The sequence below is a fragment of the Strongylocentrotus purpuratus genome, unplaced genomic scaffold, assembly GCF_000002235.5.
Source record: "Strongylocentrotus purpuratus isolate Spur 01 unplaced genomic scaffold, Spur_5.0 spur5_scaffold_13, whole genome shotgun sequence".
NCBI lineage: Eukaryota > Metazoa > Echinodermata > Echinoidea > Camarodonta > Strongylocentrotidae > Strongylocentrotus > Strongylocentrotus purpuratus.
Window position 1 is genome coordinate 26,859,164 of NW_022145598.1, and position 19,776 is coordinate 26,878,939.

At 35.8% G+C, this 19,776-nt stretch overlaps 1 protein-coding gene and 1 long non-coding RNA gene across 2 annotated transcripts; both read right to left on the reverse strand.

Moving 5' to 3' along the window:
• Nucleotides 1–8,239: 8,239 nt before the first annotated feature.
• LOC115923075 lies at nt 8,240–9,271 on the reverse strand. The gene is made up of 2 exons (XR_004063761.1): nt 9,083–9,271; nt 8,240–8,322 (listed from the first exon to the last, which is right to left on the reverse strand). It is a non-coding gene; the product is annotated as an uncharacterized LOC115923075 (long non-coding RNA).
• A 3,985-nt stretch (nt 9,272–13,256) lies between these two features.
• Nucleotides 13,257–19,032, reverse strand: LOC105438633. Its single transcript, XM_011666680.2, has 3 exons — nt 18,930–19,032; nt 18,322–18,629; nt 13,257–15,865 (listed from the first exon to the last, which is right to left on the reverse strand). The coding sequence occupies exons 1-3, from the start codon at nt 18,930–18,932 to the stop codon at nt 15,574–15,576; spliced, it is 603 nt and encodes a 200-aa protein (XP_011664982.1). The 5' UTR covers nt 18,933–19,032; the 3' UTR covers nt 13,257–15,573.
• Nucleotides 19,033–19,776: the final 744 nt, after the last annotated feature.

The window sequence follows — 19,776 nt, forward strand, 5'->3', positions numbered from 1 at the left end:
CCCGGAGAGTGTTTTGGTCCAATACAAGCCAAAATGTTCCCATGAACTTCCAGAGTCTTACCGATCGCCAGGACATGCTCGAGGCCGTTAAGTTAACGATCCGCGAGACACGCTACAGAGAGGAGCGATGCCGTCCGTCCCTGCGGATTTCGGGAACCACCTTGCCTAAGGACATCAGTCTCTGTCCCTGGTCTTACCATACCGAGGACGAAGACCAGGATCGAATCCCTGTCATCATCCCACAGGCCTACTGTGAATGTACAAGATGCCATTTCAGCAGGCTAACCAATTACCAAGCCATCGCCGAGCTCCAGGGGCTTCGCGTCACATCGGCTTGCAAGGAGGTCTACGAGAACCGAATGGTTCTTCGTCGAGCGATCCCTGGCGATGCAACATCTCCGTATGTCCCGTATGAGGTACCCGTGTCAGTGGCATGTGTCTGCCAGAAACATTTCTTTTAAATTCAGTGCATGTGTTTTATTTTGTTCTGTAACCAAAATCACCCATGTGGGTCCCGATATTTGTCGTTCTTTGAAAGAACATAATGGTATTTCATATTGAAATAATCAGTTCTTAAAATATTTGAATGTCACACACCATGCTATAGTCTCCTTGTGTAAAATCTCTGTCATTAGACAGTTTGTATATTTGTATTTACTGTATTTAATCTTATCTGTTTATTGTCATATTCACCAATCATGGGATTATGTGCCTATGTAAATTAATTAACCAAGCTGATAGGATCACAGTGAAATATCAAGGCCTATTTAAAGGATTTTAGTACGATACAAGTTTTATTAGAAAAGTCTTTTGTTAGTAATTATTTTATTTATTCTTGTATATATTTATATATTCATTTATATATTTATTGATACAATTGAATTCGTTTAACATATTTTCATAATAGTGAGGCTAGATAAAGTTAAATAAAGTTTGTAATGACATCCAATTTGTGACATAATTGCCCATCGTATATCTTAAATATTTAACAATACATGACAACGAAATAGTTTTCTCAAATAGTCTGAGCTGGTCTTAGAACTTTCAAGAATACATTCTGTGCTTTAAAAATCAGTGCATTCATACATAATTTGAAAAGAAAATAATACGATAATCGTGTGCTCATTCATATCTGATCAGCTATGTAGGCCTATATGATTGTATTTATTGTCCATCTTACAGTACCCAATGTTTCATCACTCTTTCTCAGCGTGATAACTTGTATGTTTTAGGAAAAGGAAGAGAAATAATTGAAACTAAGCTAATTATTAGCTTCTAGGTCATCTACCAGGGTTTATATTTACTTTTTTCTCTCTTATCAGCTTGGGCAAAACAGACAATCGAGTTGTCACGCTTTTTCGTCTCTGTTCTGAAAATTACAATCTTGTGTTTTATTAGCGAGCCTATTCGATAACAATGAAAATAAACTATTAGAAAGATGAAAAAATGTTATTTATAAAACACAGTTATCTTCAGATTCAGGATTTTCTTAGTTAATTATTTCTAAATCTTATTCTAAAGATAACATCATCAAATGGGCATGATGATTGGGCACTGCTCAGTAAAGCTCGCTGGATGATTATTGTCTAATACCTAATCGTAGTATATGAAGGCCCTAAAAGTTTGGATAAGCTTGGGGAAATTTTCAAAACAAAAGGTTAACTTATAAATTATGTCGTTAGATTTTTTTTATCATAATTGTGCGGCATGGATATTGAATATTATATATTCTATTCATTATTGTATAATATATTACTCGTTACTGCTTCATTTTATCTTTGGAGCTTAGTAATGTCACATCTGTGAATAAACGTTATGGCTATTTAAATTCGTGCAATGTCTTTGTCTTTCTTTTTTAGGTTCAGATGATGTGAAGATTTCTTTTCTTTCAATTTCGAAGCATACTCTCAATAATGCACTATTATACAGAAAACATGTTTGATTGTTTCTAACAATAGCTTGTAAATAATATAGAGATATCAACTGCTTTGAGAGGCCGGGCTGGTTTTATATGATTAAGGGAACTCGCGCATCCTGCCTTTACCCTGATGAGCGCCTGGGTGGATGGCGCGCCGAGGGGTTATGGCAGGACCTGAGCGAGTTCCCGAAAGCATATTAAACCAGCCAGACCTCGAATATTAAAGCAGTCGACTGCTTTGATAAAGCATAGAGAGATATTGATAGAGAGAGAGAGATAGATCAAGAGCTTTAGGTCAAAATAGGCCTAAACCGAGACATTTCTCACAACAAGCTGATTTTTTTTAAGGATAGGTCTAGGAATATGTCCAGAATAACATACTAAAAGTCCTCATAAATCCTCCTTGCCGTTTCCCGCAATCCAAGATGGCGTCCAAAATGGCCGCCATTTTCCTGATTTCTTATAACTTTGCAACTAGATAACCCAAATACAAAATTTAATTATCTACTTTAATACAATAAGATGAAATTGGATATAATGGCCATTTCGGGCGCCATTTTGAATTTCGGAAAGGGCTCAAGTGGTTTCAAGTTATTAATAAGTATCTTGTTGGGTTCCTTACGCTGAAAAACATATATTAAGTCATTTAAACTTTGTATTTGGGTTATCTAGTTGCAAAGTTATATGAAATTCGAGAAATGGCGGCAATTTTGGGCGCCATTTTGGATTTCAGGAAGTGGTCTATAGCTACTTGTGTGTTTCAAAATTTAATCAAAAAGTATTTTATTGTGTTCCTTATGCTAAAAAAACATATATTTAGACTTAAAGTCGTAACGTATATTTGTTAAAACTAATGCTCTTGGCCTAAGTGGGGTAAAAAGTTTGAGAGGGGAGAACGAAAGAAATAGAGAAACAGAGTTTAGAGGGAAGAGAGAGAGAAGGGGAGAGCGATGGAGATATTGAAAGGAAGAGAGAAAGTAGATGATGGAGGGAGTGAGAATGGTGTGTACAGATAGATCGACCCAATCCCTCACAAATAGTTTGGAAAGTTTAAACTCAAACATTCACCCATATCCCATCCGTTGTTCAACAAATTATCACTTAGAAAATCCTAACATTATTTTTGTCCAAAAGTCAGTAAGACATCATGGACCAGATGTTTGGAACTCCTTTCTAAATTCAATATGGCATAGTTTATCTCTCTATTTTTTTAAAGCATCTCTTTAAAAAAATCTTATATCAAAGTACCTACATAGGCTAATTGATTTCAACATGCGGTAGGCAATTATCATTGATATCTCAAATATTGGTCACATTGCAACTCATGTTTGCAAATTTCGTTTTCTGTTTTGTATTCTTGGTTCCCTTTATTGAAAAGGCTACATGTGTTTCCACTCCACCATACAACAGAGAGCTACGTGCACATCCACTCTTCGCTACACACATGCACGTACCAACACGCACGCTTGCGCGCATATGCACGCACACACACACACACACACGCACTCACGCGCGCATACACAATATAGAATCACACAAAACACTCACAAACTCATACACAAAAAAACTTTTAAACAATTTTTCATTTTAAGTTTTATCTTGAGATTTTTCTTTTTTTTTGAGGCCGCCATCCTATTTGAAGCATTGCTTATGATTGCGGTCTCCTGCACTTTTTCAACAGATAGTTTGGATGATACTTTAAATTTATAATAATATGTTATAGAAATATTAAGTTTCGTAATTATATGTACATATGTAAACAAAACAACAACAACAACAAAAAATTTGACATGAAGTTATTACTGTTTTTTTTTGTAATATTTTTTATTATACCTTACGTTTATATGTTCTTTGTTATTCTGTTATTACATTTAGAAAAATGCAGAAATAAAATCAAATTTAAATGTCGTTATTCCCCCCCAATTTACAAATATAGATATGTGCTCATTTATCTTCCGTTTTTTTCTTGGTGTCTGTTTAAACAGAATAATGAAAAAGCAAAGGGAGAGAGAGAGAAGACGAGAGAGAGAGAGAGAGAGGAAAAAACGCAGGCCAGATTTATTGTTGACCTTTTATCCGAAAATAACACAATGAGAATACCAAGCAACCCCCTAATTTGACAAGACAAGTTTATTTCCGTTTGAAATGATAATGGGTATGTTTGTTGACTTATAATATTGACGGTATATGCTTCGACTGGTGGAGAGCAAAAGTCAACACTTTATTTGTTTTTACAATAAAGGGTTCAGAAATAGTATTTAAAAAAAGGACGTGCTTTAAATTAACTGAGACATTTTTTAAATCAGCCGCCGTGGAGAATAAACTATAATTTCTATTAATAGTAAGTCATCATCATCTTCCAATCTGATGATTAGTTTAATTGCACCGCTTCTTCAACTTTTCTAATATCTTGTAATAATTACAGCTACTTCTGATCCCGCTTGAGGCCTATTCCTGATAGGTTTTTCCTTCTTTTTGTTTAATATATAAAATCTAGCTTTTCTTGTTAGGTATTCATCAAAAACCATGAATAAGTTATTCGATTATTTCTTACTTTATTTTAAAATTACTTATTAAGATCGAACATGCGCGACATTCAGAAGTCCAAATTCTCAAAGTAAATATGAAAGGCAAGGCGACCTTTAAACAGTGTTTCCTTTTGTTTATTCAATTAAGAGAGTAAATAGTCATATCCGTTTCAATTGCAGCCATACCCCACCACAGCAAGCACGTATACTATTACTTGTTCTCTCCAACGAATACATATTTACCTTGAAGGTAAATATGTATTCATAAATAACCTCGCATTGTTAGTTTTTATGGGTCGTTTTATGGTTAATAAATCGTAAAACATGCGAAGAAGGTAGATTGTTTATTTTACGACCAAAGTGGGAAGTTTCAAAATGACCGTTACCGGGAAGAAGAGAATCAAATTCAATTTCTGACATCAGTTCCTGCGCGGGTATAGGCCTACGTGTATAGGCTGGAGGGGTACTCTATTTTTATCAGGTTTTGAGAGGAATGGGTAAAAGATGCTGTGACGAAATTTTTAGATCGGAAGAAGATGTAACAGTTCCGTAAAGTGTATTGGTTACAAAGACAGACGAGGCTCTTCTAAATTCCCAAGTTCCTTGAAGGGAGAGCTAAAATTGGATCCAAAATCCGATAAAAAGGCCGAAGACTCGGGACAATGTCATCTGATATCCAAATCAGGTAAAAGAATTAAAATATATTAATATTCTCCCTCTGAATAGAAAATATAAAGGCATTCTTCTCTTGCATTTGGGTAGCTACATGTAAGCTGGTATATCAACGTGTCTATCTCATCTTTTTCTAAATAATACTTCGTTTGATACAAAATAGCATTCTATCAATTGTGCGGCTTGTGCCTATTATAATGGTAAGTGGCTTTGAGCTAGAAATTGTTAAATTTTATTATTTTAAAATAATTGTATAATATTGGATGGCTTTGAGTGTGATACTAGCATTATATTGCTCGAGATGTATGACAATATTGGACGAGTCGAAGACGAGTCTAATATTGTCAAAGCGAGAGCAGTATATTCTTGTATCACACGAACTCAAAGCAATACAATATTATTGTAATACATTTATCAATATCAGGCTGACTAGCGAAATAACAAAATTTGACTTACCTTGGTAAATATGGCTTTGTTTTCTTGTGATACCGATATCGATAGTTGACGTTTTCAGATGACTGAGCAATACTAAAACAATATTGAGCAGTCATCCGGGTACTGCGCTGAAGATATTAAATACACTGATGTATTGTACCACATGGAAGCCTTACAATAATAGATAATACAAAATTATACTCGACATACCACTTTTTGCGCCATTCGATGTGAACAAAAAAACCCTGAACAACCCTATCAATGATCCTCCTTGCTGTTTACAAAGGGGTGAATAGCCTAGATTATGATACTGAATTCTAATTTTATCTAAGAATCGTGTTATATTTTTATACAGTTTCATATGACTTTATTTGTTATCCTTCTGTTATCCTTTATAGGAATCCAGGAGTCTTGTTTTGTTTTACCTGGCTGTTATCGGGATCGTCACACTAGTCCAGTCCCTGCCGACAAACCGAGACGTTCGATCCGTCTTTCCGGACCAGGATCTTCCCCGGAGAGTGTTTTGGTCCAATACAAGCCTAAATGTTCCCGTGAACTTCCAGAGTCTTACCGATCGCCAGGACACGCTCGAGGCCGTTAAGTTAACGATCCGAGAGACACGCCGCAGAGAAGAGCGATGCCGTCCGTCCTTACTTTTGGGAACCACCCTGCCTAAGGACATCAGTCTCTGTCCCTGGTCTTACCATACCGAGGACGAAGACCAGGATCGATTCCCTGTCATCATTCCACAGGCCTACTGCGAATGTACGAGATGCCATTTCAGCAGGCTAACGAATTACCAAGCCATCGCCGAGCTCCAGGGGCTTCGCGTCACATCGGCTTGCAAGGAGGTCTACGAGAACCGAATGGTTCTTCGGAGGGCGATCCCGGGCGATGCAACATCTCCGTATGTCCCCTATGAGGTACCCGTGTCAGTGGCATGTGTCTGCCAGAAACATTTCTTTTAAATTCGGTGTACGTGATCTATTTGTTCTGTAACCAAAATCGCCCATGTGGGTCCCGATATTTTGTAGTTCTTTAAAAGAACATAATGGTATTTCATATTGAAATAATCAGTTCTTAAAATATTTCAATGTCGTACACCTTGCAATTGTCTTTGTGTGTAAAAAAATCTCTGTCGTACCGTTAGTATATCTGTATTTACTGTATCTAATCTTAGCTGTTTCTTGTCATATACAAATTATGGGAATATGTGCCTATATTTGTTAATTAAGCAAGCTGATAGGATGAAAGTATCAAGGCATATTCCTAAAGGATTTTATTACAATGTTGATAGCATGTAAGGAGGAAACTTCTTTCCCTAATTTACAATTATTATACTGACCAGAGAACAAAATTGGTCAGGTTAATCAAGTATACAATTTAAACAACTTCTGTAAATTCTCCATTTTCATTTAGGCGATTTGTTCATGTTGATCGTGCGATTGGGTGATAAATTAATTACATGAGCGACGAATAATCGTATTATAAATGTCAGGGAGTTTGAATAGAAGGAAAATGATCGAACCTTTCTATCCTCGTGACTTTAAATTATTTTTAAGATGTAAAAAAGATTGATAATATAAAGGATTCTTCTTTAACAGCCACTATGCTTAGGTGTCCCTTGAATCCGCTATCAGCCCGACACAACTCCGGAAAACCGAGTAAAGGCAAATGCTTGAAAAGCAGTTAATAACCAAAGTGAATATAGAGTCCTCAACGTTCATTGTGAGGCAGTGTGTACAAAAGACATGAGGAAAATAATTCTACTGTCACTTTAGATCTATTTAAATTAATGCTGTGGGTCAATTATCTTCAAAATCCATGAAGTTTTAGTCATGTAAAGATCCTTCCAAATGGCAAACTTATGAAATAAATGTAGTAATTTAGAATAATAATACCTTTTACTCCTCAGCCTTTTAAAAATACGTTTATACCAAAAACAGATTGACTTAGAAAGATTTCCCACATGCCTTTTCTACACACTGCCTCACAATGAACGTTGAGGACTCTATATTCACTTTGGGTTCTCGTTGTTTTCCGGGTATTTATCTGTACTCGTTTTTCCGAAGCTGTGCCTGACTGGCTATTGTTATATAATATGCAGACAAACTAGACCGCCGAGTGTGAAGATACTTCAATGACACTTCTATTTGTTTTATCATAATAATATTCAGTATCCTTTACGAGTGGGCGGTAAGAATAAAAGCAGAATGACGTACTCGGTTACGTCCTTCAAAGACTTGGGATAATCGTAATAAACAGTGTACTAGTACATGTACTCGAAATAATTTGTTATAAGCAAAGTGAACTTTGTGTTTAAGGATTCTAAAGAGGTGTATGGAATTGGTGCAAATTACCCAAAGGCGAGTAACCGGTGTCTTTACCTACGATAAAAAAGACGATTGTATTCATTTTTTTTTAAGCAAAAGAAATTGTATTGTAAACTTATCGTATATTATGATGAGTAGCAAATAACATGTTATGAATACAATATCATCCCGCTAAACCAGTTAGATTTAGCAAGAAATTATCTCGCTCAAATGTTAAGTTTTGTCAAAACTGTTTATAAACGTATGATGTAAAGTATGAACTTAATTGTTTTATATGGCATATTATGCAATCGATGTGTATTGACTTCTTTGCAATGCTGTATGGTGTAAAGATAAACTATAACCGTGATATTTGTGACTTCCAAAACACCTCGACACCATCGACGACAGAACTTGACAAACCATGAAGATACCGTGCAAACAATGCAGGTTCAATCTGCAATTTAATGTAAACATATAAACATTTGTTTAGTCATATGTCGCCATTATAACTCATTTATCATGAAATGATACCCTTTTAGATGTAATAAACTTCACCTCAGTGAAATACAATACTGCAACCCTAGTTCACTTGTTTGTATTAATTCCTATTGTTATTTGCTTAAACCAAGATAAATTGTCATACAATTTGATCTATAATACTCTGTGGGTCTTTCCACACTTGTTACAATTAAATAAACCATTAAATTCCTTCATCGTATATGAACTGAATAGATTGTGATTAATGTAGAAGACTACAGGCCTATACCTTCATAATCACAACCTTGACATAACAATCAAATCATGCACTGCACCAATGTTTCTAGTGCTGCATGATAGTAATTTTGTCTCTCTTTTGTAGAGAGCATGCACACTCATTATAATCCAGCTGAGCTACAAACTCCATAATATGCCTCTTATAATTTCATATCGTTCATCTTTACTTTGATAGCTAAACAATACCTAAACGTAAATGCCCACATACGCTTGATTCATTATCAAAGTACATTACACGTACTGACAAGTACATTACATAATACATGCACACAAACCCGTGCACTTTCACATACACGTGCACTTTCACATACACGTGTACTCTCGGCCTTTCATTTATAAGGCATCACAAATGTCACTTAAATCTCATAATTTATAAAGCCAATAGGCTAGAAAGATACATTAAGACTTTAACTTCAAGATAACATGCATAGTTTACTCACATCATTGGGCTTGTATCGAAATTAGACAAATATCAATGGCATCTCCGGTTAACATAACCTTTCCGAAACATGGAAATTAGCAGCACGCCTAACAGCGCCTCCAAGCGGCCAAATCAATACTAGCTTCTTAATTATCGCTAGTGACGTCACAGTCTTGCCTAAATCTAACCAAAAGGGCTTTCTACACACGACAATATTATTAACATATAATGTACACCTCAATTATTTTCTTGATATACGCTTCATCATGTTGAAACCAAGCTTTCATTTCAGAATAAATTGAGGCGATACCTCATTCGTACGTCTATCTATATCAAGAACCCTGTAATAGAACATTTAGCTCATATTTTACTATCAAAGCGATGGAACCCTTGAGTTTGGGCCCTTGTCAAAGTTTGGGTTTTAACAAATGGAGGTTAGCATCTGTCGGAGATTTATTTTGTTAAACGTGTTCCCTAATAGAGCCCTTGTCGGCTTGTTAGAACACGGAAATGTACTCTCAAATTATTTATATTTAAATTGTACTGGCTCAAATATAGAAATATTATTAAAGGTCAAATTAAATCGACTGTAGTCAAAGAAATAATCAAAAAAGGAATAATTTTTTTTTTTAATTTGCATTTGCCCAGTGTATGTCACCACTCATTCATTCGTCAGACGAAGCGTCCATCATTACGTCATTGCTTGCTATAAAGTACTCTTTAAATGATTTGGTAAAGTCCTTTTGTTAAACGATGTAAAGACAACCTTTATATAAATCCGAGTTAATATGACAATGAGAAAATTTAACGCAATGGCAGAAAACTGTTTTACATGTAATATACACAACTTATTTATTGTATTTTCGAGTTACTGTAGTTATTTATTATCTGACAAAATAAAGTCAAAGACAAATGCATCGCATTATTTACACGTTATGTCTCGCTGGTCTCTTTTATGTATGCTTGAATTATTTCGATATATTTTCTTTCGATTTTTTTCAATATATTTTTTTTTAAAGAATGTAACAATAATTCAGGGGTACTCCAACGTCTGATCCGACGACCAGTGCGCCATGATTTATTCCTTCAAAGATCGATGCTCTGTGTTACCATGATTATAGTTGGTAATTTCCCTTGCAGAGGTTTTGGTGTTATGGAGCTCTCACACTCTGCCGTCTAGGCCTACCGTCCACCTGCCGGGCTATTAAAAAACAACAGAGTCCAGAACGTTGGGTTTTGAGCGAACTTGTCCCCGGCCGCAAAAAAAAAATTAAATTAAATTAATCTTTTCACCGTTTCGTTGCCATCTTCTGACCGTTCTCACCGGGCGCATACCGGGTGTTGAACGTGCTTCTACCGTCTTCACCGCCCAGATTGACTTTTGTTGAAAATTTTGGCCGTTTCCATACCGGGTCTCGAACGTGTGCACCGGGTTTGTAGCAGCCACCTACCAGTCACTTAGCGTCCCCTCACCGCTCGGAGCGTCCTGTGAGCGAGTCCCCGGACTGCTGACGTCATGACACGACTGCCATAAATACCCCGATTTGAACGGCAACGTTCACAACCCGCTTACAACCCGTTGCAGACGGTGGATTTTTTTTTGCCCGTTCATCACCGTTCTGTAACGGGTTATGAGCGTGTTGTGAACGTGTTCATACAGTGTGACCGTTTTCATAACGTATTCATACCGTCCTCATACCGTTCAACACCGTCCTCTTGCCGATTACTTGCGGCCGGTGCCAGCCGGCCAAAGTTTTGAACATGCCCAAAACTTTCGCCGGGTCCCACCGGGTGTAAATAAGCGCCAACGCCCTATTAACGTGTTGCCCGCTTTGATAACGAACCACCGTGTGCCCTCGCCGTTCTCCACCGTCCGCAGACATTTTCGCGCACGGTGGCACACGGTAGGCCTACACGGCAGAGTGTGAGAGTCACTTTAGGGTTTGGGTGAGGTAAAGTGTTGGGTCCATGGTTGAAGTAAGGAATTATTGTCCTACCTAACAACACGTAATGTATGCGATTCGCGTTCAGACTATCGAAGAAACAATTATTCCTAACAAGTGAATGGAATAATTTGTAACGAGGCACTTTACAAAGATTTGTGCTTTTAATTTGATTCATCATCAATAGTGATCTGTCAGTTTATGACAGGTTCAGTGACCCATTCAAAATTCTATATCAAGTGTCTCTCAAAGCTTCTCTCCAAGTTCCTCGGTCTGGAGCCAACCGTTTCATCGTTTCATACCCTGTTGTTCCACATTGTGTGATTACATCATCTAGAAAGCCTTTACGAGGTCTTCACCTCTTCTTCTTTCCATGAATACGACCTTCTATGACTCTGAGCATCAAGCCCTCATCATGCCGCATTATGGGTACAAGCCATCTCTACCATTTGGATTTGATTACATAACGAAAATGGCTTATTCGCAAATTCTAAAGAAGAAGAAAAAATTAGACTAAACTTTTTGCTTGAATAGTTCCGAACAAAATATATATCCCCTTCCCCAGGAAAATTAGTGGGATTGTTTGTACTCGCAGTGTTAGGTCTACCTGTCCATTTTACTCCCTCATTCATTCATTCAGGGATGCTTCCCTCCCTCTCGGTATTTAGTGACTTACACAAAGAACGAAACGTCAACTATGTCAATAGTATTCAGGTTTGACAAGAACGCTATTTTTATTCATAGTTATTTTAGTCATTTTCTGGGTATTTGGTTGGTTGTTTGCATGAAGGAAACATACATAAGGAAAGGCGATCAGTAGTCTTGCGGTCATAAACTCTTCTACTGAAAATGTATTTTAGGTTAATGTTATTGTTCACATCTTGTTTTCTTGTCGATACTCTCTGAGAGAATGGGACTGACGGAAATGTGACGAATAGGTGATCTGTGTTCTTAGGCTTCCCGTTTTACACCCCTAACCTTCCTCCTCCTCGCTATATATAAATATATATATATATATTAATGTTAACACTCCCCTGTACACATTGCGTTATTCTAGTTGTTAACTGACCCATCCAACTTATACTACTGGTCAGTTTTCATACACCAATTAATAAATAAACTAATAAATATATACGTTTATATACATATATATATATATATATGAAAAATAAATTCCCACTTTCCTTCATTTTCATGACTCGAAAAAATAATCACTACTTTCGAATGAAACTACGTTTTAAGTTACGATGTGGTCGATGTGGGCAGCAATTTGTGTGTGTTCCTCTTTATCTCCCTCCATTCACAATTATTATTCATAATATTCAACGATTTCCCACAAGGTCCAGTTTCTGTTGTTGCAAAAGATCAGCGGTATGATGCTATATATAGTAATAAGGGCATGTTAAGGGGAATACTCGTGGAAATGTCTAGTGAGTACGTTTTTAAGCCAGGATTTTAAAATACATTTTTAAAAATGGAGAGAAAAAAAGAATTTTCATATTGGGAATTTCTTTTCCTTTCTTATTTGGGGACTAATTCTGAACCTTAAAAAGACTGAAAACACAACCAGAAGCAGAAGAAGAATATTTTACCCCCCCCCCCCTCTCCATGGTTATATATGCAGACAACCACTCACACACACTCACACACGCACGAAACACACTCACAAATCATCCATGAAATGCCCCCACCCACCAATCCATGAAAACAAATATGGGTAAATATTCAAATACAAAAATAAATCTCCAACGTTTTATAAACTTTTTTTTTTGTTTTTTTTTTGCGGTGCTTTTTGTCATTACTTTTTTTTTGTCACTTTGCACTTTTCCGAGCCCCTACTTATATTTTCACTGCAGCACGTGCTATATTTGGACAATTTTCAATTTTCTACATCATTCACTAACATACATGTATGTCAGTTGTCCACTTTCGTACTCCTCCCCCTTCCCCATCTCTCTCATAAAAAATCTAATTACAATTTGTAATTTTTAGGTTGTATTTGAACTTTCCAGTAGGTTAGGTTACAAAACAGTGAAGATTACTTCTAAACATTGTGTTAGGTTCTCAATGTCATTATCCCTTCCAAAAGAAATATAATTATAATTTGTAGTTTTTAAGTTGAAATAGAACTTTTATTTGGGCTGAGGTTCCACAAAAGTGAAGCTTCGATACTGATGAATTTGAAGGAAAGTATTTTTTCCTCACTTCTGGCAATATAAAAGAATGACCACAACTACATTAATCTTCAGTTTGAAACCACTTTATTTCATGTGATCGAACTCACTGTTCATTACATGTTACACAGTTATAAAAAGCAAAGGGTTAAAGCAAAATAAATACTCAAATTCCATTTAAATAGCACTTTTTTTCAAAAGAAACATCATAAAAAATGTTACTATTACATTCCCGTAATATACAGCATGTACACGAATTTGCAATTTTTCACATTTTAATAAGTAATATCCTAATAAGAATCTGTTCGCTGATTCCTATACATAATAACATTATTTTCAAAGACGCATAGATTAAACAAAGTATTCACAGTCTTATTCTTTTCTTATTCAATATATAAAAAGAATTTTACCCGACCTCGCAGAAATGCGGTCAATTATAATCCAGATGCTGGTAAAAGATGTACAAAAAAATATTGTAAATTATGTAAATACCAATTACTTAATGAAGTAATCAAAATGTGTTGGAGCAAATTTCTTTTAAGAAACCACCGGCGAATTTATTTTCAATAGGAACTTCGCATAAACTGAAGTCTAACAAAATAAAAAGCAAGACAAGCGCCGAATTCCTACAAAAGCATAATTATATTTCAAAGTCTCTTTTAAAATGATAAACATAATGCAATGAATTTGTCTATGTGCATGTGTGTGGCCTTTTTAAAACATCTATTTATTTTTAGTACTTTATTTGTTGATATTTTGAAAAATCCTGCTTTAATTGAGACGCTGTGACTGCGATAAATATAGTAAATCTGCCTTTCAGCATGAACTGCATTAATTGTCATTTTTTTCCTATATATTTGATTCAAATTACAATACAAATACAAGCAATCTGTCACGTCTGTATTCAATACAAACAAGACAATGTTCTGATAATTTTTTTTTTTTTTTTTTTTTTTTTGGTGTGATTTACCCGACGCGGGTTTACCATCATTATATGTTATATTTGAACTAACAAACCTCTTTTCAAGTCACTAGAACGTGAGTACTGAAATAAGGCCAATAACTTTGGTGGCTTTTGAAAAATATATATATTCATGCCCAAAACGACATTACATATAAAGCTATATAGCGATATTGAATGTAAATAAATATTAAACGAGAAAAATAATGAAATGTACACAGAAATCATAACGCAAATATAACATAAATAGATAAATAACGTATATAGATTGTTTGCTAGCAACAACAGTACGTCAAATAATAAATTAAATCGATGGGACTACTAAAAAAGATGTACGTTGTAAAATCCAACATGCAAAACAATTGAATAAACGAACAATTTTTATATCCTATCTAAATGGTTGAAACACAATATTTGAACAAATATACCAATAAATACTTTTATAGTGGAAGCACCAGAATAAAGGGGCCACGTGCAAAACGCTAATATTGTTATTGACTTACTTTTTGCAATGAAAAGTATTTTCGACTTCAAGATGCATCCCAGAATCATCATATAATGAAATCAAGCATTTCTTTAAAAATTTGAAATATACAATTTCATCTCAGATCACCATGAAGTATCAAACTATACGAGTCGTTTGATCGATTTCCACACATTTAAATTATCTTTATCGCATCGAATTTAAAAAGCAGCTGCATTTTTGTAGTAATTAACATTTTATAAAGAACTATCATTACAATTTATATCATTACATTGTGTTTATACATTGAATGATAAAGTAAATAAATAAGTCACATGGAAGGAATCATAAACATGAATACAATTTCGTTTTCGGAATATAAAAACAGTTCGCTGGTCTTTGGGTTCAAAGTCTTGAAAAATAAACAAGACAGAAATTGCTTCACCACTTAAAAGCGTACCGAAATCTTGGACGACGGTTACGTAACAGAAAGTCAAGCGGTGAATGAAAGACATGTTCGCCATGCATGCAGCTGAGCATTCGAATCATAAGCATTCACAAATACTTTTGATGGAATCTTCTCATTTGGCAAGACAACGATTTCTTTTTTCTGTCAATTTCTGTGAAAGTGAAAATGCCAACAAAAAAAGCATGTGCCGCGAATTTCATCTACGCAGCGTTGTGCTACAAAGAACATATCCCATCTAAGTGCATTTTCTTATTGCTCGATGCTAGTACTGTAAATTCTACAAAGACTTTGGACATTTAAAATAACAAAATCGCAAAGACATTCGTGAATACAACTTAAGGACAATTCTAATGTAATATAATGTAACATGTCTTCGTAACGTATGAACATTCGGGTGATCGGTAGGAGGACTTTGCGATTATGTTCTTTAGCATGCTTTTCTCAATGCAGTTACAATTCAGAGTCGTATTGCAGAAAAGTATTCTTCTCATTTAAGAAGTTCACGGTTTACGACCAATAACGCACTCGCATCCAACAGTCACAGTAACTGAACCCCAGTCGTAGTGTTCGAAATCACCCACGCAGCCTGCTTTTCGCAGTACAGCAATTTCCCTCGTGATGGGCCGGCAATAGCCGACTGGGTGTTCGGCAGCGTCCCCGGGGCAGTTTTGGTCTTCACCATCGACATTCATTCGTCGGTCCCTCTGTCCCAGGAAGCAATATTCGCATTCGCATGCTGCTTCCATGATCGTTTTGGGCCACCTAGTGCTGTCAAAGTTTGGATGTTGTACACTGTGAATGACAAAAGCAGTAATAATTGTTTAAAAATTGTATAACAAGAACAACAAGAACGAAAGTAACCACAACAATAACAACGATAATAATGATGACGATAATAACATAAAAAAGTTAATAATAATGATAATAATAATTATAATAATAATTATAATTATAATGATAACGCCAACGATAACAACAATAATAACGAAGAGAAAAGGACATACAAGAGCTTTTGCTTGTCATCTTTTAAAAATTATTTTTGTGTTGAATAAAACATGACCTTTTCATTGATTGTCAGGGAATTTTTGCACTCTACCTCCCCCCCCCCCCCCCTTTCCCAACAAGAAAATTATGGGTCTGCCCCTTTACTCACGGATGTGTGTTATATAAACAATAGATAAACTGCAATATTTGACTATTGCAGCGTCGTGCTTATTCTCCCCCCCCCCCCCCCTCTCTCTCTCTCTCTCTCTCTCTCTCCCTCTCTGTCAGTTTCTCAATATCTCCCTTCGATCTCCCTAAAGTTCTTGGTCTCAACGATTATCAATAGAATTTGAAGCAATGACTCAATGACTCATTGAGTCCACCGCTAATACCAGGCCAGTGCATGATCATTGTACCTGCGTACAATCACTAAAGGTAATTCATTTAGGGAAATTCCCTTTTTTGGCCCGGAACGAGACTATAGTCTACAAAATAAACCCTATATTTATAAAAACAGAAGTTACGTTCCAAATAAAGGCATATTAATGATAAGATGATCCATGAATATACATGTATGTAGCCAAAATTTACAGTGATGCTTAAAAAATTGCTATATTACATAACCATATGGTTTTCCGTTTCTCCTGCAGAAGTACATAAATTGAATGTAAAGTTTTAAAATATATGTACTCCAACTTGTAATCCTTTGTAACGTAAAGGTTATTTTTTTAAAGTATAATATTTTAAGACGAAATTGAAATGTCTTCATTTTGAAAGACATTCACTACGATGCAAATTAAGCTTTACTTAAATTACGTAATAATGTGTGTGTTATAGACGATAAAATGGGGCGTGGTATTGTAGACTAGTTTATGCAACCTGCTCTAATACGCATGCATTGTTGAAAACAAAGACACGCCACTCTGTGGTGAGCAACTACACAGAGATGTCTAATGCACCATACTACTGTACTAAACTCCAATATACACGTGTGTAGCCCGTATCGTATATTTCATTCACAGTTGGGATTTTTTTTTTCCAGCTGTTTTTGCTCGGTATTGAAGCTCGGTCCTAAAAATTTGGGAGGATTCCCTCCAAATTCAAAATAATTAAGACATTGCTCATTCAAAAGCTGTGACCCGATTCTTCGCTCAACTTCACCCCACCATTCCCAAAACAATATCAAAAATAGAATTTAAATCGTTTTCATATTTGTAATCCGGTATCTCTTCTTTATTTATAGCTTCATTTACGTCACACACTTCTTTTTACCAAAACGACCTGAAGCCCGTTTTGCCTTTTATCCTATGGTCGAAAAGAAAAGCGACACGGATGTTGGGTTCCCCCCAAAAAATTATTTAGGGTTACATGTTTTTGAGGTCATCCCACCCGTCAATGGACGCATTCGAATAAATAGAGCCCCAACTCTCTTTAGATGTTTACATTGGCTTTATTCGGAGCTATTACGCTGAACAGACTTACACCCCCAAAAGACCGAAATATCTTTATTTCTGCTTCATGATTTTTTTTAAATATTGGCTAGCCAATCAAAAATGATTCATTACACTTTAAGGGCCAATTTGTTGTAAAAATTCTCTGATAAAAATAAAATATCTTGCTGGAAATTTTATAATGTGAAAAAGATAATCTGACATCCTTCTGAGTATTTCGGAAGCAATCTTTGTATCAACTATTTTATTTATTTTATACCATGACAATTCTCCCTTTCTATTTCATTGCCTCAAAAGGGTATTCCCCCTTGGAAAACGATGACGTAGTGCCATTGCGTAAAATTGAGGCAAGCACCCTGGTATGCGAGGCTAACGGAAAAAAACAATATTTTTAATCTTCTCACCGACCCAATTCTTCGCTCTTCTTTTTTTTTCTTTATTCCTCCTATTCATTTTTTTTCTTTTTATCATTATCATTTTTCGAGTTCTTTTACTGATTTCTTTTCTTCAACTTCTGCTCCTTCTTCTGCTCCCTCTTTATCTTCTTCTTCTTCTTCGTCTTCTTCGTCTTCTTCGTCTTCTTCGTCTTCTTCTTCTTCTTCTTCTTCTTCCTCTTCCTCTTTTCCTCCTCGCCTTTTTCTCCTCGATCACCATCCTTTTCCTTCCTCTCCCCCTCTCCCGCCTCTACACCTCCTTTTTGCCTTGTTTTAATCTATTTATTGTGAAGAACTTATCACATTTATAGATTTAAGAAAACTATATCAATCTATTTCATGCTCTCCGAAAGATAATGAAACGTTGGTTTTTACTTACATGCTAGGGCACGTGCTAATTTTTGCAGCTCTCGGTCGTTCTTCCGAAGACCCACTGGCCACCGTCACGGTGCTGCCGGGGAGCATGGCGAAGCCTGATCGTTCTGTTTCATTTAAACCAGTTTCATACTTCATCCTCAAAAACTTCTTGGGAGGATCCATGCAATCTGATGTGATCTCTGAATTTTGTTGCCTCTTAGATTGTCTTTTGAGCTGAGTTTTTCTCGATCTGTTCCTGTTGCGTTCTGCGTTACACCAGCCAACCGCCAGCATCAAGCACAGTGCACAAATTAGAAACTTTGCCATACCCTGTGATCAAAAATAAGAAGGAAAAAAATGAAGTTAAAATAATTATACAAATCAGTCGAGGACGGGAGAAGAGACTTTTGTGATAAAACAATTATAGACACTCTCTCCATTTCTCCAGATAACATGAAACAAACGAAAATCAGCGTTCTGTCACGCTGATGCAAAATAAGAAATGCCTTCAAAACATCGTACTGCTAACTAGTTAAAAATATGAGAAAATTACATTGTATTAAAATAAAATACTCTTGGCAAATAAATGTCGAAATGAATCCTGACGGAAAAATCTGTGAGAGTTTTTACCATGTGATCGCTAACAATTTTGGAGAAGAATTAAGAGCCTAGGTGTCCCGGACGCTACCACAAGCTTTAATGCCGAGACCACTGCACAGCAGCCGCCAGACTCCCGCCCCAAAAAGGAAGTAGTTAAAAATAGAAATTCGTGAACAGAAAAAAAAAGTAAAGGGGAGTTCGCTACCAAATCGCAAAAGTAACAGACGGGGGTACACCAAAGTGTCTCATTGTAAGTGGGTGTGGTTTTTACGCACTGGTAACTTGGTGTAGAATAAAAGAAAATTTTCCCGTTTTTCTTTCGTATTTTTCTCTTTGCAAACTTTGGATGAATGGCGTCGAAACAGGAACACATCGGCTTACGATATCAAGTTATTTTTAGAAGATGTAGATCATGTTAACGTTACAGACTATGCACTTTATAACACACCTAGATCTTGGACGTTTAGGTATCTATCTTTAATTTAACGTATGTTATAATTCTATTGCGATAAATAGCGAAATTAGTTCTCCCGAAGAAAAATTTAAATGTAGAAAAGGGTACGATAACGAATATGGTATCTTTGCAAAAAAAAAATCAATTTACTCAATTTCTCCAGTTTGTGTGTGTTTTACTGAGATGAAATTATATTTTTGAGCGTTGACTTTTCCACTCCATCTAAAAGAAGCTCGGACTATAGGCGAAGCGTTTGGTGACTTCTGATCTTTGCTTGGTATGCAATTTGAATAAATTAGTCATTTGAATATCTAAACACACTTTTGATGATGATAATACAAATAAAATTATTAATTTACAAATTCAAATAAGCGATATCAAAATATGGCAAAATCATCAAACTGTCTGATTAAGGCCTACTAA

Bases quoted from the DNA above. Each gene is read 5' to 3' on its own strand.
- LOC105438633 (XM_011666680.2), bottom strand. The intron at 15,866-18,321 runs GTAAGTAAAAAC...TGTCATTCACAG, and splicing joins ATTAGCACGTGCCCTAGCAT to TGTACAACATCCAAACTTTG.